The sequence below is a fragment of the Lolium rigidum genome, chromosome 5 (genome assembly GCF_022539505.1).
Source record: "Lolium rigidum isolate FL_2022 chromosome 5, APGP_CSIRO_Lrig_0.1, whole genome shotgun sequence".
NCBI classification, from domain to species: domain Eukaryota; kingdom Viridiplantae; phylum Streptophyta; class Magnoliopsida; order Poales; family Poaceae; genus Lolium; species Lolium rigidum.
In genome coordinates this window covers 2,801,886-2,828,069 of record NC_061512.1, presented here as the reverse complement: position 1 = coordinate 2,828,069, position 26,184 = coordinate 2,801,886, and the positions used below count along the sequence as shown (strand labels likewise).

The window sequence follows — 26,184 nt, the reverse complement described above, 5'->3', positions numbered from 1 at the left end:
CGGGGAGGTGGACGTCGTCTTCATCAACAACCGAACGTGTGACCGAGTACGGAGGTGCTGCCCGTTCGTGGCGCCGGAAGCGATCGTGATCAAGATCTTCTACGCGCTTTTGCAAGCGGCAAGTGAACGTCTACCGCAGCAACAAGAGCCTCATCTTGTAGGCTTTGGAATCTCTTCAAGGGTGAGACTCGATATCCCCTCGTTGCTACCGTCTTCTAGATTGCATCTTGGCTTGGATTGCGTGTTCGCGGTAGGAAAATTTTTGTTTTCTATGCAACGTTATCCTACAGCGGGGTGGCGTGCTCGTGAATCTGTGGGTTGATGTTGGTTGAGGGAGGATCTACAGAGGAACAATGACGGTAAAATATGAGAGGTCAAATAGAGAGGCTACCTCAAGCATGGTCAGGTCGTCGGACGAACCGGCGGAGCTCCGGCGGAGACACCGCCAAGGCGCGAGGCTGAGGTCTGCCCATCTTCGAGATCCCTCCAATAAATGACGGGGTCGGGGTCGAACTTGTCCAAACCACGCTTCTGGGGAGGTCCTCGTCGGTCAGACTCGATGCCGGGGAAACGGTCCTTGGCCTGAAAGAACAAGAAAGATAAAAAGGGGTTAATCACAATGCAAAAGTTACCGGTACGCCGACCCGAGTTGCGCAACTTCTTACATCTTGGGTCTGGGGGTTAGTGGAACTGAGAGGCCGAAGGCCCCATTCCCAATCCTCCGGCATGGCGGTCTGACAAATCTGGCCGGCCTTGAGGACAACGTCCTTCTTGCTAAGAGGAATTCCGGTGATCCTACATCTCGCTCATCTTGTGCATGCGGCGCTTGAGCGGAAGCACCCGGCGCGAGATAAAGGCGCGGATGATATCATCTGAGCAGATGTTGTTGTCCTTCATCAATTGCCTCATAAAGCGTATAATCCGGTTGGTCTCTATGTGAGACTCCTTCGGATTGTAGCTCCGATTGGCCCTCGAGGGTGGCGCCGGATTGAAAGGCGGCAGGTTGATAAGGTCTGCGGCGCCCTTGTTCTTCACGTAGAAAAAGGTCCCTTGCCATAGCCGGCATGACTCGAGACCGGAGAACTTGAAGAAAGGGCTCCCTTGACGGGAGCCGATGATGCAAGACCCGCATTGAACGGGGGTTTGGGTTTAGGAATTTCCTTGCCTCGAACGGAATTGATCCGAAGAGCAAAGAAGCGGGCAAACGTCTCGCGAGTGGGACGAATGCCGATATAAGCCTCCATGAAGGTGGCATAGCAAGAGAGGTAGAAGATGGCGTTGCCGGGGAGATGGTGAGGTTGAAGTTGATAAAAATCGAGGAAACGCCGGAAGAAGTCGGAGGCTGGAAGGCCGAAGCCGCGCTCAAAGTGAGCAAGAAAGACAACTCGTTCACCGGGTTCGGGCACCGGTATGATCTCGTCGCGAGGAAGCCGGCGGGTCACTCCTTCGGAATCCTCCTGGACCGGTAAAGCCGATCGATCTCGAACTTGGTAACGTTGGAGCCCATCCGGGCCCCACGGGTGATACCGGAGGAATCCATACCGGAACCTTCACTAGAACTACCGGATGCACGACTGCTACCGGATTCGGCGTCCATCCGGGCAAGATCGGCGGACAGTCCGTCGGAAGATCTGCTACGCCGGCTAGCGGAGGAAGAGGCAGAAGAAGAAGTAGAGGAAGATTCCCCACTAGACATGGAATTTGGTGAAGAGAAACAAGAATCCCACGATCTACCCCGCGTGAAGATCTACGAAAGAGAGAAAAAGCAAGAAAAAGAAGAAGTAAATACACTACCGAGTCGAGATCTAGAAAGCAAGCAAAGGAGGAGTAAATCTAGATTAAGCCTAACCTGAGGCGGCGGAGTAGTTGAGGAAGAAGTTCGCCGGAGGAACGACGAGCCAAAGGCCGGCGAGGAAGTCCGTCGACGGCGAGGTGAGGAAAAGCTTGAAGAAGCACCAATGCCGCGGCGGGGGCAGAGCGGCTGCGAGGAGTTCTTCACGCGGTGAAGTCCGGCGACGTCCGGCGGAGCAGTGGCGAAGATTCGCTGGGCGGCGGAGCTCAGGCGGCGAAACGGAGCGGCGGAGGCGCAGAGGGCAAGAGCACTTGTGCGCGAGGAACTGGAGAATGCGAGAAGAGGAAGAAGGATGAGCGGTTCCCCCTTATAAAGGAAAGGGGAGACGTGGGCCGAAAACCGCTGGGCTTCGGCGGTTTGGGTCGTGGGCCGCGACGGTTCGCTCGACGGGCCGCCACGTGGCATGGTGATACGCGCGAGAAAATAGTAAGCCACAGGAAGGTGCACACGGATCCAGAGAGGTGGTTGGGATTCGCTGTGAAGCAATTAATGCGCGCGCAGAAGCCGAAGGGAAGTGACCCACGACACGCGGCGCGTCGATCACGGTGCGCATGTCACCGACGGGCGCGGGGCCGAGATATTCTCGACTTCGCCGAGGAAGTGTTTAATGACTAAGATGCCGGAGGATAAGACACCGGATAATGTCTTGTGAAAAAGAGATAGCCGTGATCCAGGCAAAGATGCCGGATCCAAACCCAATGCCGGATAGATTAAACCGGTATCCTAAAATAAAAGAACCTGGCATGGTCTGTTGGATAGGATCCGCCGGACTATACCAGCTTCGGGGACTAATGTTGGGGGGATGACCCCCGGTATGCCAAAGGCATGCCAAACCGGATGGTTTGAGCCATCAAGATACCGGTTTAATGTTCGTACCGGAATGTAAAGATAGGAATTAGGCTAAGTGAGGCTAAGCCGGTATCCCCAAGAGGGGTATGCCGGAACCGGATAAGAAGATACCGGGCTACCGGAAGGAAGAGCATGTCGGTAGGACTGGTCAAAGATTCTCCCCAGAGCTAGAAGACAAGGATGAGCTAAGCAAAGTAGCTTTAAACGAAGGGCTGACGATAAAGAGAAGGATGACGGTCAAAGAAGCCGGAGGACGTCGGCATCCACTGATTAAAGAGGACTCCGGGGTCTTCTATGATTAAAGTAGCTTTGTAAAGTAGTTTGTCTAGTCAAAGATGCCATTAGGGTTTCTTGCCCTGTAAGCCACCCTCTCCCCTATATAAGGAGAGGGGGCAGCCCTTCTTACGGGCAGACGCACGAAGAGAGCTAGATCTAGAAGAACACTTGTACTGAGAAACTTGTAACTTGTTGAGATCAATAAAGAAGATGATCTAGAGCGAGTTCTTCCTTATGTCTTTCTTCTTCAACCTCTAGCCTTGGCTAAGTTCTTGAGGAAACCATCCGGAAGTTCATCCCATCTAATCACAAACCCTCCCCCGAATCCTCTTGCGTCCATTCGGCCCCAACCTAAGCCATCCTATGGCATCTGTTTGTTCACCACGACGACAATGATGCACACAGGGTGATCATACCCTCTGGGTTGTGTTTGTGTTATGCACATGCTTGTGTTATGAGCAAAACTGATGTTTGCTCGTGGATTTGAGTATACCTCACTCCAGCTCCTAGAATTATTTGTTGGTGTAGAGGTTTTTCTTCTGGTTGATGACTTAAGCTTGCCCTGCTCCTCCTGGCTAGCTTGAGCTTGCTCTACTCCATCTGGTGCTTGCTCACAGTTGACAGTTCTTGGTGAAACTGTCCCTGGATGGTTTCTGGTGGTTTGCTGTTCTTCCTGTTTTAAGTGTTCTTGCTGTTCTTACCCTTTGGAGCCTGTCGATGGAATGGCTAGGGTTTGCTGGTGAAAAGCTTTTATACTGGCCCTCCTTGTGCTCCTTTGGTCGACAGCAGTGCATGTCCTGGGGTTCTTCTCCCCTGGCTGTGTGTGTGTGGAGGGCATGCAGCTCTCCTTGTGTGTTGCCTGTGTGCTTCACAGGTTGGGACTTGGTCCCTGGCTTGGCTCTCCGGCAGTGTTGAGATTATCATCTCAATTTTTACTTATTTTACTAACTTGCCAAGTGGCTTTGCCACTTGGCCTAACTTTTATTTCTTTTTGATGTCTTTGTTTGCAGGGATCAATGAGATGATCAAGATGATGTTCAAGATCATCTTGATCATAGGACATTTAGTTAACTTGTAATTTTCCTTTTTTCTTTTTCTATTTCTGAAACTCTTGTAATGTGTTGTAATATTTCATAATTAAATTCTAGATATTGTAAATGACAATGTATCATGTGTGTTTATCAATAAAGCTCCAATTTTCCTTAATGAGCTTAGTATAATAGTTGTGGTATTTATATTCTTGATTATTTATAATCTTGTTTAATGGATTTCCTCAATTTTGAATTATGAGATATTTATATGATGTTTAAATTTGAAATTCAAACACAAGTTTGTTTGAATTCAATCATGCAACTTAAGGTTGAAATGTACTAACTCTCCTCTCTTCTCAAAACCCTAATTTGGTTAAGTGAGATGCAAGTTCATCGCACTCTCGAAACCCTAACCCTGTAAGGTGTCGAGAGAGAAACTTGTCCCCCTTCGATGCAGTTTTCTTTTAAAAGCGCAAAATTTCCCCAGAATTTACAATGCAATGCAAATCCCTTTCTAAAATCTACCCCTCGATCGTCACTAAACCTGGGACATTACATAGATTTTCCCTGATTCTTCGATTCAAGCAAAATCTCGGGGGCTACTGACATAGGCATCCCTAATGGGTCTGCCGAAGATGGTACCCGGGGTTTACCGAAGGCCCACGAGTCGAAGAATATGAAGTTTAGAAGCCCAAGTTATGTTAAGGAAAGTTAGAGTTGTATTAGAAAATATAGACTTGTAATTTTACGGGACGGGTTAGAAACCCTCCCGGACTCTGTAACTTGTGTACTACGAATCCCTCGGCTCCGCCTCCTATATAAGGGGGAATCGAGGGACAAAGGGAGGATCGATTCATTGTTCCACGCAACCTTAGTTTTCATAATCGTCGAGTACTTTTCGGCTGAAACCTTCGAGATCTACTTGCCCTCTACTTCCGACTGAAACCCTAGTCTACAATACGTAGGCATTGATAAGTTAATCCCTTGTCACCAGTCCTACAAAGTTATAACCAAAATAAAGGATATCATTGTTAAATCCCTAAAAATCAATATAAAACATGGATATAAAATCATATATGTTGCAAATATGTGGAAATATGTGTCAACACACTACAAAGTTAATGAATGCATTTTACATGCATCAGCACACGGCGCGCATCTCCGAGCAAGCGCAACACCACGACGTGCTCTTCCACCGCAACCCGCGCTCCCCGCGTGGCTCGGCATCCTCTCGTCGCAATCCACACTCCACCGTGACGCGCATGACGGCGAGGTGGGGTCATCCTCGGCAACGATGTTGGTCCTCGTTCTGGCGTCACGCATGAATCCTGTGCTCCCGCTGATCGAGGTCGACTCGGGCACCGACGAGGAAGAGGAAGATGCCTCTTGGGGGGTGCGCCACCTTGCCATGGCATGTCGCATCTCCCTCATGACGGTCGTCACCGACATGTGGGATAAGGCCAAGCGGGCTCATGCCGCCGTCGACTAGGAGGAGTGCAAGGTGCCTAGGGCCAAGCGTACGTCCATTCGCTTGGAGATGGTGAGGCGCAGCTTCGTCATCGTGGACTACTCCGACGACTCGATGGACCTCTCGATGAGGACAACAACCATGACGAGGAGTGAATCTCCACCTTCCGTCACCGCCCCCAAATCCTAGTGATGGTAGTATAAATCAAGGTGTAGCTAATGTACTTTTTACGAACCTTTCGTTTCTCTTTTGCAAAATCTTGTAATAAACTCGGATGCACTGGTTTGAATATCTCGCGCCAAAATCAACGAATCGTGTTTGCGGTTTTTGGATGGAGAATCTGTTTGGTCGCTTCTGTTTTTCGCGCCCAAAATGTGGTTCAACCTGATAAGGTATCTTTTTAGCATCACAAATTTCCCGACTTATCTCTCTAACATTTCCCTAACATTGAGTCACTGAAATGTGGGGCCGTTAACTGCGGGACCCGGCTGTCAATGGCCTGGAGTGAGGACTCGCAAAGTCAGAAAATCACATTTGCCTTTTAAAGATGCTCTTAGAAAAGCAAGTTTATTATTTCCTAAATAGCTGAGTTAGTTTGTCACTGCCCACTTCCTTGTGTTATCCACTCGACTCAGATCGCTCCGGCGACCCTGCTTCCGAGAAACCAAGCCGCCGTCGCCTCCTTCGACCATGCGAGAGGGTCTCCGGCCGCGGCGCCAGCGACCTCTACCCGCGATTGGTAAGCCGCGCGGACCTCGTACTTCAAAGAAGAGGAAGGTGTCGCTGCCGCAACCGGCCGCGACACCGGGAGCGCCAGATCTGCCGAATCCTAGGTCGACGGAGAGACCGCCGGCCGCCGGAGCGGACGAAGACCGCATCAGCCTCCTCGATGACGACAACCTCCGCCACATCGTTTCCCTCCTCCCCATCAAGGACGGCGCCCGCACCCAGGCCCTCGCGTCCCGCTGGCGCACCCTCTGGCGCACCGCCCCTCTCAACCTCGACTACCGCGAGTTCCCTACCATCTCCCCCCGCATCCGCATCATCTCGGACATCCTCTCCTTCCACCCGGGACCCGGCCGCCGCTTCCGCGTCGATCCCTTCTACCTCCACGTCCCGGAAGCCACCGTCGACGCCTGGCTCCGGTCCGCCGCTCTGGACAATCTGCAGGAGCTCTACATCGGGTCTCTTACAGAAATCGAGCCGCTTCCGGCGTCCGCCTTCCGCTTCTCGGCCACCCTCCTTGTTGCCACCTTCAGACATTGCACACTCCCTGACGACATCGTCCAAGGGCTTCACTTCCCCCTGCTTAAGCAGCTCGGACTTGAGACCGTCACCATCAGCGAGCTCGCGCTGCACAACTTGATTGCCGCGAACGCACCTGCTCTCGAATGCTTGCTCATCAACAAATGTGTCGGCCTCCGTCGCGTCCGGATCATCTCCCTTAGCCTTACAAGCATCGGTGTCCGTCCTGAACAGTATAACCCCTTGTTTGAGGAACTCGTCATCGAGAATGCCCCGTGTCTTCAAAGGTTGCTCCACCTTGAGTTCGCCGCTGGTATCCGTGTAACCGTACTCTCCGCGCCTAAACTCGAGACCTTGGGCTGCCTTTCTGATGTCACCCTGCCTACACTAGGGGAAGTCATCAGCGGCATTACTAGAGAGTTTTGTAACCCGGATCAGGATCGCCTCCCCAAGTTCGTGTTCGGCTCCACAGTTATTCAGGTACCTTACTGAAGCTTCTCAGTTCCGTTGCATTTCACCTTTGCTGTTCTGCAATTGGCTCTAAATGTTTCTTTCATTCTTGATAAAGGGATCACGTGTCGATAAGCTGACAACAGCGGTGCGCACAGTCAAGATCTTGGCTGTTCGTATGGGAATTCTTAGTCTCGATAGAGTTATCGAGTTGATGAGTGTCTTTCCATCCTTGGAGAAGCTCTACATTCAGGTGATGATTCGTTGTCCACTTTACTCATTTTTGATCTACTTGCTGATCTGAAATGGTGATGTTACATTTCTCCATCTTCTTCTTCAGGCAGAGTCTGAAGGGGAAAACAATGCGTGTCATCCAAAACACAAGAATTTCATCAGACGGTTTGATATCCGTGTAAAGACGATAGCATTGGAATGTTATGAGGGCCATAAGTCTGAAGTTGACTTTGCCAAATTCTTTGTACTGAACGCAAAAGCGCTGGAGTTGATGACATTTCACATTCACCCTGATCTTAACAGGGAGGAGTTCTTTTCAAAACAGACGAGAGAGCTTCAGCTGGAGAAAAAGGCTTCCAAAGCTGCTCAGTTTGAATTCAGATTCACTAGATGTGTCCGCAATGTTGAGACTATACATCATGTGCATGATTTGGATTTAACTGATCCATTCACATGTTGATAGTGAAGCCCGCTTTGGTCCATTTGGAGCTTCTCTTGCCAAAAAGACATGTTCGAAATATTGAGGACTGATCATCAATGGTAGCTACATCAATAGTCCAGACAGCATAACTTCTGGAGGTGCTATGTCAGATTGAGCATCATAACTGAAAATTTTAGCATGGCCGTGTTTGTATGTTGTAGCATCATACCAGTATTTTCCTGCAAGTTCAGCCTCACTAAACATGCTGCTGAATTGATCATCAAGATATTAGTATTGCTCTACTGTGATGAATAGTCATAACATTATGCAGATCTTTTGGCAGATGGAAACCATCTAGTCCATGCGTTGTTTCATCATAGGTGACAAAACATATGAAATTACTAGGCAACAAATGTGTCGTGTTCTACAACATTAATCCATTTCACAGATTGGTATGTCCATTAGTTTAGTCTTCTGTGTGGTCCTTTGTTGCAAGCTTTGGTCAGTATAAACATTGAGAAGATGAAGTAGATGTAGATGGGTACTCCTGCTGCCTCCTTTGATTCCTTGCTTTACTCTGTTCTGTGCTTAAAAAGGGGCAGATCTTTATTTTTGCTATTTAGTTGACCACATTTAAAATGCAAGGTTGTTGAATAGCACTGCAACTACAGAGTTTGCATAGTCTAGTGTTCTTTCTAATCTGAAATTTTAGTGCTCTTTCAGCGCATCTTGATATAGTGGATTTAACTGATCCATTCACATGTTGATAGTGAAGCCCGCTTTGGTCCATTTGGAGCTTCTCTTGCCAAAAAGACATGTTCGAAATATTGAGGACTGATCATCAATGGTAGCTACATCAATAGTCCAGACAGCATAACTTCTGGAGGTGCTATGTCAGATTGAGCATCATAACTGAAAATTTTAGCATGGCCGTGTTTGTATGTTGTAGCATCATACCAGTATTTTCCTGCAAGTTCAGCCTCACTAAACATGCTGCTGAATTGATCATCAAGATATTAGTATTGCTCTACTGTGATGAATAGTCATAACATTATGCAGATCTTTTGGCAGATGGAAACCATCTAGTCCATGCGTTGTTTCATCATAGGTGACAAAACATATGAAATTACTAGGCAACAAATGTGTCGTGTTCTACAACATTAATCCATTTCACAGATTGGTATGTCCATTAGTTTAGTCTTCTGTGTGGTCCTTTGTTGCAAGCTTTGGTCAGTATAAACATTGAGAAGATGAAGTAGATGTAGATGGGTACTCCTGCTGCCTCCTTTGATTCCTTGCTTTACTCTGTTCTGTGCTTAAAAAGGGGCAGATCTTTATTTTTGCTATTTAGTTGACCACATTTAAAATGCAAGGTTGTTGAATAGCAATCTGAAATTTTAGTGCTCTTTCAGCGCATCTTGATATAGTGGATTTTAACGGGCCACCCTAGCTGGCGCTCGACCGCTAGGAGGCGTCCTAGCGATCGATTCCAGACTTTCCGTTTTTAGGCACCTCCTGTACTAGCCCGCGGCATACCACGAAGCTGACCAGAAGATCTTTCACATGTTCGTGCACACAAATAGTGACGCATTTGATTTCTACTAATCTCTAGAGGCACTTTACCTCAGGAGAAACGATCAGATACTACGTTCTCTCCAAATTCGAAAATTCAACATGTTTCATCTCTAGAAAACCAACTTAAATTTTAGATCTGTTTTCACCAATAAACTGGTCTAGACAAGATCTTTAAAAGTAGCACCCCTATTGATATGTTTCAACAACTTTTTTTCGGCCAAAAAGTTATCAGCCGATTTTCCGTTATTTATAAACGGTAAATATAAAAAGATACCAACTTAAAAAAGTAATTTTATTTAGAATATTTTGAGAATATTTTTAGCTCAAATTTTATCAACCCCTACGCTCATTATTTATGAACGGTAAATGTGAAAAGATACCGACTAAAAAAGGAAATTTTATTTAAAATATTTTGGGGATATTTTTAGCTCAAATTTATCAACCCCCTAGCCCGTTATTTATCAATGGTAAATGTGAACGCTTACCAACTCAAAAAAGCACATTTTATTTAGAATATTTTAGGTACATTTTTAGCTCATAATTTATCAACCCATGGCCCATTATTTATGAAAGGTAAATGTGAAAAGATACGACTGAAAAAAAAATTTTGATTTAGAATATTTTGGGACATTTTTAACTCACAATTTATCAACCCATACGCCCGTTATTTATCAACGGTAAATGTGAAAAGATACCGACTCAAAAAAATAAATTTTATTTTGAATATTTTGTAGATATTTTTAGCCCACAATTTATCAACCCCTACGTCCGTTATTTATCAACAGTTAATGTGAAAAGATACCGACTCAAAAAAGGAATGTTTGTTTAGAATATTTTGGGAATATTTTTAACTCATAATTTATCAACCCCTACACCCGTTATTTATCAACGGTAAATATGAAAAAATATCGACTCAAAAAAGGAAATTTTATTTAGCATATTGTGGGGACATTTTTGGATCACAATATATCAACCCCTACGCTCGTTATTTATCAACGGTAAATGTGAAAAGATACCAACTGAAAAAAGTAAATTGTCTTTATATTATTTTGAGGACATTTTTAGCTCACGATTTATCAACACATACGCCCCTTATTTATGAACGGTAAATGTGAAAAGTTACCGACCCAAAAAACTTATTTATTTAAAAAATTATCTAACATATCAAAACACGTGAGGTTATATCATAAAAATAATAACGATAATTGAAAATAGTAGTTTATTTAAGTTGCAAGTGGTAGTTCATTTATGTTGCAAGTGAACCCACCCATTATTTCCCCCCGAAAAACCACTAGCCCGAAAAAGGGAATTGTAACAGTTTGTTCAAAGGAACATGAATTAGTGTACCAACTATAAAAAAGGGAAGTAAAAGTGAATAGAAAATAGTAGCCCAAATAATATAAATTTTGATACAAAAGTAACAAGAAAAAGGAAAAAAAGTGGAAATAATAAAGAGAATTAATAAAAGAGAATTGTACAAGAGTTAATGTTTTGGGATTTCTATTTTCGTGCCCTCGGTTCCTTAGTTGTACTCAGTTTTCCCCAGCTCCTTAGTTTTTCCTCAGTTTTACCCAAACTTTTGTCTGAAACCATCACACGTGATGTAACGGCCAGTTGCCCGACGGTTGACCGTTATCTTCCGACTAGTGGGGCCACGTAGAGCCCGCAAAGACACGTCGGACCATCCATCTTTGTTTGACCGTAAGCATCGCTGTATCCACGACCAAAACGCGAACGAGTGGGGCTTCGGTATATCGAATGACAAGTGGGGCCATGACGCCGATACAAGGGGCAATACACGGGTAGGATTAGATTTTTAAATGGAGCTCTACAGCGATGGCACGGAGGAGGTGGCATGCGGGGTGCCGAGATGAGATCGACGTCCACAATGAACTGCATGAGGCGAGACCGGACGCATTAGATAGATATGAACTAGACGCGTTTAACCATGCAAAGAAGAGAAGAAATGGTCGACGACATCGAAGACTACGTCAAAACTTTGACTGACCGTAGTCGGACACGAACACGAGCAATGTAGAGAAAACTAGTGTCTCTCCTTTCCGGCGTGTATAGGTGGGTGCTAGGAGAGTGTGGTGGCGAAGGGAAAGACCTCGCGGCGGTCGCGTGGCGTCCGAGCATAGCGGGTCGGCGTGGCCGTGCCCACGGCGGCGTGCATGCATGTTCGGCATTGGCATCGGCATGTACGTTCGGCATTGGCCTCGGCGGTATCTCCGGTGTGTCGGTGATCGAATGAGGGGACGGGATTGAGGGTGCATCCCGACGTTGACCTAGCAATGGCGGCGAGCATAGCCGTTTCGACCATGCCGATATCGGCATCGGCATCGTTTGGAGTACGTGGTGCTCGAATCAAGTTGGGATTTGTTTCTCGTAGGCCAAAATGAATTTGAAACAAGTTTCATGTTGAAGGTTAGGTAACGAAAGTTTGTAACTATCCCAAAATTATACTAGCGCCATGGTGAGGTTCTTTTTGATAGAGCTATACGGTTGGGCAAACTTTTTTGACACTTTTTAGATAGGGTTCCTTGTTGTTACACGTATGGCATCATGTATGGAAAATTTGTGGTCATTTGGAGATGTTCGAAAAAATCACTTTGCTTAAGCGCATGCCGTTTCGTCTCGCTGAAACCAGCTTTTCTAACAAGGTGATTTTTTATACCTTCTCTAAATAACTTCAAATTTCATACAGCTGATCTTCTATACATAGATAGATAGATTGTTTCGTTTTATATTTTTCGAACTTTTTATTTCCCTTTATAATACCCAATTGATTTTCAGGTCAAAACCTCGAAAAACAGCATCATGTATGGCATCATTTCACCCTAAATTTCAAATTTTCTGAAACTTTCCCTTTTAGATATTCCTTGTTGTTATAGGTATGCCATCATGTATGCCAAACTTGGTTAGGTCTCACTGAAACCAGCTTTTGTAACAAATTAGGTGATGGTTTATCATTTTTTTTGCGTGAAAAGTAATGGCAACAACAAATCGGTGATGGTTTATCATTTTTTTTGCGTGAAAAGTAATGGCTACAACAAATTGTTGATGGTTTATCATTTTTTTGCGTGAAAAGTAATGGCAACAACAAATCGGTGATGGTTTATCATTTTTTTGCGTGAAAAGTAATGGCTACAACAAATTGTTGATGGTTTATCATTTTTTTGCGTGAAAAGTAATGGCAACAACAAATCGGTGATGGTTTATCATTTTTTTTGCGTGAAAAGTAATAGCAACAACAAATCGGTGATGGTTTATCATTTTTTTTGCGTGAAAAGTAATGGCTACAACAAATTGTTGATGGTTTATCATTTTTTTGCGTGAAAAGTAATGGCAACAACAAATCGGTGATGGTTTATCATTTTTTTGCGTGAAAAGTAATGGCTACAACAAATTGTTGATGGTTTATCATTTTTTTGCGTGAAAAGTAACGCCTAAAATAGTTTATAATTTTTAGCGCGTGAAAAATAATACGAAAAACCGCCCTTCGAAGCATACTTAGAGGGTGGAAGCTAATTAACCGCCAACGAGAGAGAGAGGGGTTATCCTGCCCGTTCCCTATATCATACGATCAACGGTCGGCGGGCACGATCCGCGTGACATGGGCTAGACCAATCAGGGCGATGATGCACGTCTGCGAGAATTTGTGAAGAGAGAGGGCAAAGCTGAGTACTATCAAGAAACCAAGGGCACCTGAGTAGTAAACGAGACTAAGGGATTCAAATTTGAGATTTGAAAAATGGAAAATGTGTGTTTTGTACAATGAAACCCATCTTGGCCTACCTCAAACTATTTGCAATACCAATATACATCGAGTGTGAGAATTGTGGCCTCATTTAGACAAAGTATGATTTGGGGGAAGTCTGTTTTGGGAAGGGCTTGTTGTGGAAAACCATGCACCTTCATAGCTACTAGGTGATTTGAGAAGTGGCAATTTGTGGTAAAACTTGATTTATCTATGATTTATCTATGATTTGAGAAGTGGCAATTTGTGGTAAAGACTCCATGAGTAAGTGCCACTCTTTTTAGGATTTTTTGCACATTAAATGACTCATTTAACTAGTTAATCCCATTTGTTGACTCTCTGTTGACCAGCCACTTGAGGGTAAAGCTGAGTATATTGCACTAGCCAAGATTAGCACTCGAGGGGAAAATTGAGCACACAAAAAATGCTAGTATAAGACTCGAGGGTATACACGAGTATATCTAAATTTCCGGGGTTAGACTCGAGGACACGTGCAATTGTTGACGCGTAGACGCGGGTCGCGGTGGAGAAGTCGAGACGTGCAATCGTGGACGCGTGTCGCGTTGCGGAAGTCCAAGACGTGCAGACGTGCACCGGTGCACGCGTAGGACGCGGGTCGCATTAACCACCCCTCGCCTTTATAGACGCCTCCTCGCACTCTCTCTGTCACTCTCACTCGCTCACGCATCGCCAACTCTCTCACGTCCCATCATCTTCTCCAAAGCAAAAAACCCTCTCCCTCTCCCTCTTCCTCTTCCTCCGCCGTAGAGATGGACAAGGAGAATGCCAATCCCATCGTCGAGGTGGGCGCAAAGCGCGACGCCTCCATCTTCGGCGCCGTCCCCTATACGGACGACGACGCCTCCGCCGCCGCCGCCGCCGGTGCATCGGACGCTGCTGCGCCGGTGGCGGTCGGATCCCGGCGGGATGGGTCGACCCCTACGACCCCGTGCCGTACGTCCCGCCCCCGAACCCCTACGACACCTCCTGGAGGACCCATGGAACGAGGTAACTACGGTTTGCTTCCTTTTTTGTTCCCCATTCCTTTTTGAACCCTATTTTTGCTGGTGTAGATGGATCCGTAGATGGATGAGTATTGGGCTAATATTTGCGCCGATTTTATTCCATTTTGTTTTGATCACTTCTTGATTTCGTTTAAGATTTGGGGTTCGGTCTGTTCGGTTAATTTATGCAAGTAATATTGGATCTCAATCGGTTAATTTATGCAAGTAATCATGGGATCTCAATCAGTTATTTTATGCACTAATCAAAAGATATCAACCGTTTAATTTTGCAAATAATCTCGAATGTGTTCAAGTTTAGATCTAGTTCGGATCTAGAATCATTTCTTTGCCTATGATGAATGGTTGGGCACAAATTTTTACGAGGAGGGTTCGGCGAACCATTGCTGTGTACAAATCTGTTGTGCATGAGCTTTAGTTCGCTAACACCTTCCCCGTAGATATATAATCATGTCCACTCTAACCGAGGCTGACTCGTTTTTCTTAACTTTGTTATCATGTACGTTAGTCATCGTTGCAACTCATTCACTAGTTTTACGTTTGATATGGATCGGATGTCCGCAGCGACGTCGGCGCGACGAAGAGGAGGAGGACGTCAAGACTCGCCGAGTCTCGCGGAGGCTGCGGGTCGGCCAGCACATCTCCTACTTCGCCAAGGAGGTGTACAGGTGCCCCTTCGCACCGGGAGACTCGGCGCCACGGACTTCAACCGCCTCGTCACGCATGCCGAGAACATCGGCAACACCTTCCCCAACGTCGGCACGACGGTGAACGTCCACTCCTTCCGCGCCAAGCACAGGGCGCTCGGCATGCACCTCCGCGGCTTGCGGCGGGTGGAGATCTCCGCCGGCCGCATGCCTCCGCTCAAGCCCAAGGCTCCCAAGGGGAGCAAGAGCAACAAGTGGAGGCGGAGCCGGATGGGGTAGGCGGAGTCCCCGGACGTGTCTTCGCTGCTGCTCGCTGCCTCCTAGTTTGTTGTTGGGATCCCTTTGTTGTTAGCTAGGGATCCCTTGTTGTTATGTTAATATGATGGTGCTTCGTGAAGAACCTGTTACTATGTTGGCTGCTGTGTATGCGACCTATTATCTATCCATATTATCTAGGGATTATCTATCCCTAGTCTACTATATTTTGTTGGCCGTACTTAGTTTTCTTGATTTACTATGATCTGTGAATTTATCGTACATTATCCTGGAGATTTGCTTCTAGATTTAACTACATACATATGGACCGGAGGGAGTACTAGATTTGTCTGCCATATTGGGCAAACAACGAGGGCCAAAAGGCACAAATAATTGAAGAAAGTCGAAATGCAAGCTTCTCTAGATTTTATACTAATTTGGTGAAAAGGACGAGAGAGAAAGAGGGAAAAGGTGCACTAAATAATGCCAATTTGGGGCAGAGAGACGAACCCAGCTCCTGCTCACGTGCAACCAAACGCTTCCGTCCCGTCCCACGCGGTCCCTTTCTACCGCCCCACGCGACGCGGGCCCACACGACGCGGCCCCACACGACGCGGCCCCACACGTGACGAACGGTCAACTAAACGGGAATCCTGCCGTCTGAGTTGCTTCTGCGGGTTTCAGACAAACGTTTGGGGGTAAAACTGAGGAAAAACTAAGGAGCTGGGGAAAACTGAGTACAACTAAGGAACTGAGGGCACGAAAATAGAAATCCCTAATGTTTTTGTTGGAAAAATAATAGCTGAGTGAATTAATCGATTTCACGCGATGGTCTAATTGTAGAGGAGCATGCAGATCGGGATTCAAAACAAGAAAAGGGAATTGTAGAGGAGCATGCAGCAGGATGCAAAACAATAAAATGTACTGTATGACAGTGACGCGGGCCCGGGCCAGCTCTGGTGCATGCACCCAGCTAGCAACATGCGCATGCAGTGACAGCGGTATGATTGCAAGGTTAACGCAAAACGACAAGAAACAGTACAGCTTCGCTTTTTGCGGGAGATCTCCGCGGAAGAGTCGACCGCGCGCGCGGTCAACTGCCAGGGAGGGGATTCGGATTTTAACTGCGTAGGCGTAGCAATGGAATTTTACTCTTAGCTATGGACTATAATTGGACTATAATTTTACCCCGACGTCATTTCCTCCCGCCGCTCTCCGCCCTACATGAACTCGGCCACCGCCCCACCGATCGCCGCTGGCACGATGTCTGCGTCCTTCACCCTCACGCTGCGCTTGCCGCCATTCGCACGCTGAACGCCACCACCTCGGTGACCAGCCGCTCGATGAACTGCTTGAACACCATCGGCCACGTCAGCACCGGCACGCCGGCTGCCGCGGCCTCCAGCACGCAGCATGGAGTTCCACCCGCAGTGCGTCACGGACACAGCCACCGAGGGATGCGCTAGCTGCCGCGCACGACCATGCCGCGGCCGGCGACGGGCTGTTCCCGCCGGCCCCTCCAGTGCGTTCGAGTCGCCGGCGCGGACCACCCACAGGAACGTTTGGTTGGAAGCCCCCAGCCCCAGCGGCCAGCGCGAGCTCGCGGACCTGGCGTGCCGAGAAGTGGGCCCAGCTTCCGAAGCAGACGAACAGCACCGACCGGCCCGGCTTGGTGGACAGCCACCGCAGGCAGTCCATGTCCCCGTCACTGCCGCGGTGCACGGCTGACCGGGATGACTCGCTGACGGGGCCCACGAAGTAGGCGCGGCGCGCGTCGACGCGGCTGAACTCGTCGCAGTAGGGCCTCTCCAGGTCGACGAAGGTGTTGACGACGACCCCGAAGCCGGCGAGCTGGGCCGCCTTGATCCGGTCCCACGACATGGCGAGGTGGTCTTCCTGGACGAGGAACTCCGGGAGCTCCGACGCCCGGATGGCGATCCCGGGCATCCCCGGCACCGACACCGCCGGACCCGCGGCGCCGCCGGCCTGGTCGCCTGGAGGAGGTCGGAGCGGAGGGTGGCGAGGTTATTCATGGCGAGCTGCGGGAAGACGCCGACGGGGTGGAAGGTGAGGCGCGGGACGCCGATCTCGGAAGCGACGTCCGTGGTCCGCCAGAAGGGCCGGGGCCGTGCTCCCGAAGCAGCTCCTCGTGGATGGGCTGCGCCAGGTCCACGGCGTGGTGCACCCTCCAGGCGTCTTGCGCGCGTGTGTCTCCGAGGCACTCCACGCCGGTCGCCAGCCCCACGTCCGGGAACGGGTAGAGAAGCAGGCGCACCGCGTAGCGCGTGACCGTCGTGGCGATCAGCGCCGCGTTTGCCGGCGTGACCACCATCGTGGCGTCGACCTCCCCCGGCCGCGCAGCCATCATGCGGCACACCAGGTCGGTCATCGGGATGAGGTGCCCCCCGCGCGAGAAGGGCAGGAAGAACACCCGCAACGGCCCGTCACCGGCGCCCACACCCGCCATGGAGTTGTCTCGTATCTCCCGCGCGCGGCGGCATTGGAATGTTGTGGAAGTATAGTAGTGTCTCTGTAATACTCCCTCCAGCCCTTAGTCTCGGGGGAGAACTACTCCCTCCTCCTCATGGGAGACAGCGATGTCGATAAAGATGGCGGTGGTGTCGATGGAGATGACTCCGGGGGCAATTCCCCGTCCCGCCAGGGTGCCGGAACAGAGACTTCTGTCCCCCGAATTGGAGTTTCGCGATGACGGCGGCGTCCCTGGAGTCTTTCTGGAGTTTCGTCAATCGGTGTCGATGTTTTAGGTCACGAAGACTTAAATAGGCGAAGAGTCGGAGTCGGAAGGCTGACAGGGGGGCCACACAGTAGGGGGGCGCCCCCCCTCTGGCCGCGCCGCCATGGTGTGTGGGGGCCCTGGGCCTCCCCTCTGGTCCCTCTCCGGTGTTCTGGAAGCTTCGTGGAAATATAAGATCGTGGACCTTGATTTCGTCCAATTCCGAGAATATTTCCTTACTAGGATTTCGAAACCAAAACAGCGAGAAAACGAGAGCTGCACTTCGGCATCTCGTTAATAGGTTAGTTCCGGAAAACGCATAAAATCATCATAAAGTGTGAACAAAACATGTAGGTATTATCATAAAACAAGCATGGAACATAAGAAATTATAGATACGTTGTAAGTCCCCGCATCGACGGGTATAATTTCTCCAAGTGCCTTATGGATGGCGGAGCCAGCTTGGACATCATGTACCTGGAGACTCTGGAGAGAATGCAGCTTACCAAGGAACAACTCAAGCACAGCAACACCGAGTTCCACGACGTGGTTCCGGGTAAGAAAGCAAACTCCCTGGGTAGCATCAGACTTCCCGTGGCCTTCGGCGATATTAATAATTTCCGCGAAGATATGATCACGTTTGAGGTCGTGCCCTTCAAGAGCTCGTACCACGTCATCTTCGGCAGGCCCACCTACCACAAGTTTCACGCAAGAGCATGCTACATCTACAACAAGCTAAAGATTCCAGGTCCCAATGGTATGATCACCATATCCGGAGACTGTAAGAAAGCTCATGAGTGCGAGTTAGGCGAAGCCGCCTTCGCAGAATCTGTGATATCTGGAGAGGAGCTGCAAGGCTACAGAGCCGCGGTGGATCCAAAAGAGATGCATACCACCAAGAAGCAGATCTCCGAACAGAAAACTTCGTTCAAGGCCACGATAGACACCAAGATAATCGACTTCAAGGTAGGAGATAGCTCTAAACAGGTGTCGGTCGGAGCCAGAATGGACCCCAAATAGGAAGACGCGCTCGTCGAGTTCCTCCGCGCTAACATGGATATCTTCGCATGGCAACCCTCTGACATGTCCGGAGTACCAAGGGAACTCACCGAGCACTACCTCAACATAAACCCGGGGGCTGAACCGGTGAAGCAAGCTATGCGACGTTTTGGAGATAAGAAGCGCCGCGCCATAGGGATGGAATTAGCAAAGTTACTAGAGGCAGGTTTTGTAGTCGAAGCTATCCATACTGACTGGGTCGCAAACCCCGTCCTTGTACCCAAAAAGAATTCTGAAATACTAAGAATGTGCATCGATTACTCCGGCTTGAATAAGCATTGTCCGAAGGATCCGTTCCCCTTGCCGCGCATTGACCAAGTCATTGATTCGACGACAGGGGCGGAACTTCTGTGTTTTCTTGATGCATATTCCGGGTATCACCAGATCCGGATGAAGAAGTCCAACCAAAAGGTGACCTTGTTCATCACTCCGTTCGGCACTTACTGCTATGTCACCATGCCTTTTGGTTTGAAAAATGCAGGTGCCACTTACCAGCGTACGATGCAGCGGTGCTTGAAGGACTAGATTGGCCGGAACGTACACGCTTATGTCGACGACATCGCGGTCATGACCCAGAAAGGATCCGACTTGATCAGCGACCTCACAGAAACCTTTGAGAATCTTCGACGGTACAAGATGATATTAAATCCGCTGAAGTGCGTCTTTGGCGTGCTAGCCGGAAAACTCCTTGGCTTCATCGTCTCTCATAGGGGTGATACGTCCAAAACGTATCTACTTTCCCGAACACTTTTGCTATTGTTTTGCTTCTAATTTGTGTATTTTGGATACAACTAACACGGATTAATGCTGTTTTCAGCAGAATTGCCCTGGTGTCTTATTTTTGTGCAGAAAATCAACTTTCAGGAAAATCGCGAAACGGAGGGGGGCCACGAGGTGCGCACACCACATGGCGGCGCGGTGGGCCCCTGGGCCGTGCCGCCCTATGGTGACGCCGCCTCGGCCAGCCCCCGACGCTCCACTCTGGACTACTTAAAGCCCTTGACCTAAAAACGCACGGGGGTTCGACCAATTTTCCAGAAGACATCCAGAACTCCGCCGCCATCGCGAAACCCAATCTCGGGATCGAAACTCCGTTACGGCACCCGCCGGGACGGGGAATTGGAGGAGATCATCGCCATCATCACCACCGACGCCTCTCCATCGACCATCCATGCTTCCCCCATCCATGTGTGAGTAAATCCCCCGTTGTAGGCTGAAGGGGATGGTAGGGATTGGATGAGATTGTTCATGTAATAGCCATAAGATTGTTAGGGCATGGTGCCTAGTATCCGTTGTTGGTACTTTTATGATATTGTTGCAACTTGTTATGCTTAATGCTTGTCACTAGGGCCCGAGTGCCATGATTTCAGATCTGAACATGTTATTGATTCATGATGATATTCATTGTTTTATGATCTTACCTGCAAGTTGTATACACATATTGTTGTCCGGAACCCGAGGCCCCAAAGTGACAGAAATTGGGAGAACCGGAGGGGAAGGCTGTGATATGAGGATCACATGTGTTCACGGAGTGTTAATGCTTTGCTCCGGTACTCTATTAAAAGGAGTACCTTAATTACCAGTAGTTTCCCTAGAGGCCCGGCTGCCACCGGCTGGTAGGACAAAAGATGTTGTGCAAGTTTCTCATTGCAGCACGTACGACTATATACAGAACACATGCCTATGGTTATTTAGTACTTGGATACTGTTTTATTATTATCTGTAGATGCCTTGTCTTGATTATTACATGAGTTATCTTATCCATGCAGCGCCCGTTCATCCATCCCTATGCCTACAGTATTTTAATCCTGCTGTTTACTATAATCACTACTGCTGTCTTTATTACACTCGTCGCTTATATTTCACTACTGCTACTCGCTATAAAGCTGTTGCTACTGATAAACTCTTGCGAGCAAGTCTGTTTCCAGGTGCAGCTGAATTGACAACTCCGCTGTTAAGGCTTACAAATATTCTTTGGCTCCCCTTGTGTCGAATCAATAAATTCGTTTTTACTTCCCTCGAAGACTGTTGCGATCCCCTATACTTGTGGGTCATCAAGACTATTTTCTGGCGCCGTTGCCGGGGAGCATAGCTTTATTTGCAAGTTCACCTGAATTGATATTGTTCGCTGCAAATCCTTCATCATGGGTAAACCTCGCGATGCTAAGGTCTCCATATTACCATCCACTACAAGAAAAGATACAACTTTGAGTACCTCTGCTGCTCTTGATTCACCATCTGTGATAAGTCAACTTGTTTCACCACCACAAGCTTCACATGCTGGTACTTCTGCTGAATCTGAAAATCCCTCTTATAATCTTGATGATGCTTCTATTGTTCTTGATGATAATGGTTCATTAGGTTCTTTTCTAGATGCTACAATTGCTAGGTCTAGACAAATTGAAAATACTGAAATTCCTAATGAAAATACGTTACATTCGTTAATTCACCTGAGTCTGTTGAACACTCTAGTGATGATCTTGATAAAGATTATGTGGAACTTGATGATGATTTTATTGATAAATGTAATGCTACTACTGGTGCAAGTAACATTAAAAAGCTTCTTGCACAACGTGCTGTTAGATATAAACTGTCTCCTGATCCTAAATTTGCCACATCTCCTATAAACATTAAGGATAAGGATTATGATTTTTCTCATATATCTATTGTTGAGAAAACACCTTTTTGTGGTACTGAAAAAGAAAGTGCTGTAGAACACATGATTGAGCTTTCTACTTTGAGTAGCTTGTTTTCTGATGATACCAAGAAGCGTACTTATTTTGTTGCTAAATTTTTTCCTTTCTCATTAAAGGATGATGCTAAAACTTGGTATAATAGTTTGCCTCCCGATTCTATTGATAGTCCAAGTGGTTTGCTTGATGTTTTCTTTCGAAAATATTTTCTTGCTAGTGCTCAATATATTGCTTTGCAGAAAATTAATAGTTTTGACTAGGAAGATGGAGAGAAATTGCCTGAAGCTTGGGAAAGGTTTTGCTCTCTTCTTAGAGCTCGGCCTGGACATGATTTGGAAAAGCATGACTTACTTGATATATTTTATAGTGGACTAACCATTGAGTCTAGGGCAACCCGGATAGTTGTCTTTGGTTGTGTTTTCGAGAAAATAACTCCAGATCGAAGCCGAAGAATTATTGGCTAGAATAGGCCAACATCATGATGATTGGACTACACCTGAACCAACCCCACCACCAATATTGAAGAAGAGGGGTATGATTGAATTAAATGATGAAGATATGAGGGAAGCCAAGAAATCTCTTAAAGAGAAAGGTATTAAATCTGAGATGTGAAGAATTTACCCCCCATAGAAGATTTATGTAAGATAACTCCCCCTTCATCCACAATTGAGGTACATTCTCTTCAACGCTTTGATAAAGAAGATATTCCTTACTCAAAACCTCTCGATCAATGTTTAGAAGAGTTTGATAATTATGTTGTTAAGCAAGATAATTTTAATATGAGAGTAGAGAATCATTTAATGGAAAATTCTCAAGCTATTAGTAAATTGCATGATATTGTGGAGAGAACCTCCAATGATGTTAAGATGCTTGTTAAACATTTTCAAATGGTTCAAACTCAAATTGATCAACTCACTAAAGTGCAAAATGAATTGTTAAAAAATACTTCTAAAGAATAACATGCTTATGAAGTAACAACTAGAGGTGGTGTTTCTACTCAGGATCCTCTATATCCTGAGGGGCATCCCAAAAGAGTTGAACAAGATTCTCAACGAACTAAAGAAACTAGCGCTCCTTCTAAGAAAAAGAAGAAGAAACATAAAACTGTTGTAGAATCCTCCGAGCACTGTTAATGATCCTAATAGTATTTCGATTTCGATGCTGAAACCGAAAGTGGTAATGAACATGAAAGATAATGATAAGAATGATGTTTACGATAAAGAAGAGGTTGAAGATGAACACGAAAAGCATGCTAAAAATAAAAAGTATACTAAAGAAGATTTCATTGCTAAGAAACATGGTAATGAAAGAGAACCTTGGGTTCAAAAGCAAATGCCTTTTCCTGTTAAGAAACTAAAATCAAAGGAGGAAGAACACTATAATAAATTTTGTGATTGGATGAAACCTTTGTTCCTGCAAATCCCTTTGACCGATGCTATTAAATTGCCTCCTTATTTAAAGTATATGAAAGATATTGTCTCTAACAAAAGGAAAATTCCTAATGAGGAGATTTCCACTATGCTTGCTAATTACTCTTTCAATGGCAAGGTTCCAAAGAAGCTGGGAGACCCAGGTATACCGACTATCCCTTGTTCCATCAAGAATAATTATGTTAGAACTGCTCTATGTGATTTGGGACCAGGAGTTAGTGTTATGCCTTTTTCTCTTTACAAGAGACTTTATTTAGATAAGTTGATACCAACTAATATATCTTTGAAAATGGCTGATAAATCTACTGTTGTTCATGTTGGTATATGTGAGGATGTTCCTGTTCAAGTTGCTAATAATTGCTTAATATTAACTGATTTTGTTGTGTTGGAAATGCCTGAAGATGATAATATGTCCATGTATTCTTGGAAGACCTTTTCTTAACACTGCAGAGGCTATTATTGATTGCAATAAAGGAAAAGTTACTTTCAATGTTGATGACAAGGAGCATACTATTTATTTTCCCAAGAGGATTGATAAAGTATATGGAGTTAATACAATTTCTAATTTGAGAACTATCAAAGTGGGAGTTATTGATTGTCCTATATATGAGCCTAAACAAGGATATCAAAATATTATGATTGGATCCATATCAATACAATATAAGGTAACATGATTGATTTGAGGTTTATTTCTTCTTATGACATGTAAAATTTATTTGGTGGCAAGACTTGATCAACCTTGTTAACAAGTACATTTTATATGCATAGAAGAGCTAAACAACATTTCTTTCATTCTCCACTTGTTTTACTTGCTGTAGTATGATACGTCCCAAACGTATCTATAATTTCTTATGTTCCATGCTACTTTTATGATGATACTCACATGTTTTATACACATTATATGTCATTATTATGCATTTTCCAGCACTAACCTATTGACGAGATGCCGAAGAGCCGATTCTTGTTTTCTGCTGTTTTTGGTTTCAGAAATCCTAGTAAGGAAATATTCTCGGAATTGGACGAAATCAACGCCCATGGTCCTATTTTTGCACGAAGCTTCCAGAAGTCCGAGGGAGAGACGAAGTGGGGCCACGAGGCGCCGTCACAATAGGGCGGCGCGGCCTACAGGGGGCTCGCGCGGCCCTGTTGTGTGGGGCCCCCGTGGCGCCTCCTGACCTGCCCTTTCGCCTACTTAAAGCCTTCGTCGCGAAACCCCCAGTACCGAGAGCCACGATACGGAAAACCTTCCAGAGACGCCGCCGCCGCCAATCCCATCTCGGGGGATTCGGAGATCGCCTCCGGCACCCTGCCGGAGAGGGGAATCATCTCCCGGAGGACTCTTCATCGCCATGATCGCCTCCGGATCGATGTGTGAGTAGTCCACCCCTGGACTATGGGTCCATAGCGAGTAGCTAGATGGTTGTCTTCTCCTTATTGTGCTATCATGTTAGATCTTGTGAGCTGCCTATCATGATCAAGATCATCTATTTGTAATCCTACATGTTGTGTTTGTTGGGATCCGATGAATATTGAATACTATGTCAAGTTGATTATCAATCTATCATATATGTTATTTATGTTCTTGCATGCTCTCCGTTGCTAGTAGAGGCTGCGGCCAAGTTGATACTTGTGACTCCAAGAGGAGTATTTATGCTCGATAGTGGGTTCATGCCTCCATTAAATCGCGGGACAGTGACGAGAAAGTTCTAAGGTTGTGGATGTCTTGTTGCCACTAGGGATAAAACATCGATGCTTTGTCTAAGGATATTTGTGTTGATTACATTACGCACCATACTTAATTCAATTGTATCATTGTTTACAACTTAATATTTGGAGGGGTTCGGATGATAACTCGAAGATGGACTTTTTAGGCATAGATGCATGCCTTGGATAGCGGTCTATGTACTTTGTCGTAATGCCACGATTAAATCTCATAGTACTCATCATGATATATGTATGTGCATTGTTATGCCTTCTTTATTTGTCAATTGCCCAACTGTAATTTGTTCACCCAACATCTGCTATCTTATGGGAGAGACACCACTAGTGAACTGTGGACCCCGGTCCTATTCTTTACATCTGAAATACAATCTACTGCAATTGTTCTTTACTTTTCTTCGCAAACAAACATCATCTTCCACACAATACGTTTAATCCTTTGTTTACGAGCAAGCCGGTGAGATTGACAACCTCACCTGTTACGTTGGGGCAAAGTTCGTGATTGTGTTGTGCGGGTTCCACGTTGGCGCCGGAATCCTCGGTGTTGCGCCACACTACACTCCTCCGCCATCAACCTTCAACGTGCTTCTTGACTTCTACTGGTTCGATTAAACCTTGGTTTCTTACTGAGGGAAACTTGCTGCTGTGCGCATCACACCTTCCTCTTGGGGTTCCCAACGGACGTGTCAACTACACGCATCAAGCAAATTTCTGGCGCCGTTGCCGGGGAACGAAGAAAAGTTACTCCACAAAGATTTCTAACTCCCACGTCAACTGCCAGCAAGCAAATTTCTGGCGCCGTTGCCGGGGAGATCAAGACACGCTGCAAGGGGAGTCTCCACTTCCAATCTCTTTACTTTGTTTTTGTCTTGCTTTATTTTATTTACTTGCTTTGTTTGCTGCATTATATCAAAACACAAAAAATTAGTTGCTAGTTTTACTTTATTTACTTGTCTTGTTCTCTATATCAAAAACACAAAAAATTAGTTACTTGCATTTACTTTATTTACCTTTAGTTTATTTCATCATGTTTCCTCCTAAGTTCACTCTGAAAGACATACCGGTAGGACGAGGGTCTATAATTGGGAGAGATAATATAGAAGATTTTTTCACTCATGTTAGTACCGCTGAAGATTTTGAAGATAGACACTTGGTAGAACTTGCTCCTACTTATGAAATTGCTGTTGCTTCTTTAGTTCGCATGTTGGAAACTAAATTTGTTAATCTCAATCCTATAATCCAACACATGTTTCTTACACTCGGTGATATGGAAGAGGGAGAAAAGAAAGATTTTGTCTTAGAAACCCTTCTTAAAGAATTTGGTGGTGTAGCAAGAGAGGCTAGAAAGGTCTTTATTAAATATAAGATGCTTGGCTCTTATACCAATTTTGTTAGTATCCTTGAAAAGATGGACATGGAGAGAGTAAGGTACACTAATAATATTAATGATGGTGGGGAGATTAAG

General features: G+C 46.2%; 1 protein-coding gene and 1 pseudogene across 1 annotated transcript; one reads left to right on the top strand and one right to left on the bottom strand.

Annotated features, from left to right (window-relative positions):
- Positions 1-6,166: 6,166 nt before the first annotated feature.
- On the top strand, positions 6,167-8,176 carry LOC124652650 (FBD-associated F-box protein At5g22730-like). Its single transcript, XM_047191690.1, has 3 exons — positions 6,167-7,201; positions 7,290-7,424; positions 7,512-8,176. The coding sequence occupies exons 1-3, from the start codon at positions 6,167-6,169 to the stop codon at positions 7,863-7,865; spliced, it is 1,524 nt and encodes a 507-aa protein (XP_047047646.1). The 3' UTR covers positions 7,866-8,176.
- An 8,093-nt stretch (positions 8,177-16,269) lies between these two features.
- Positions 16,270-17,552, bottom strand: LOC124652649 (annotated as a pseudogene).
- Positions 17,553-26,184: the final 8,632 nt, after the last annotated feature.

Coding starts and splice junctions, on each gene's coding strand:
- LOC124652650 (XM_047191690.1), top strand. CDS start 6,167: ATGCGAGAGGGTCTCCGGCCGCGGCGCCAGCGACCTCTACCCGCGATT. Junction 7,202..7,289: donor TCGGCTCCACAGTTATTCAG/GTACCTTACTGA, acceptor TTCTTGATAAAG/GGATCACGTGTCGATAAGCT. Junction 7,425..7,511: donor TGGAGAAGCTCTACATTCAG/GTGATGATTCGT, acceptor CTTCTTCTTCAG/GCAGAGTCTGAAGGGGAAAA.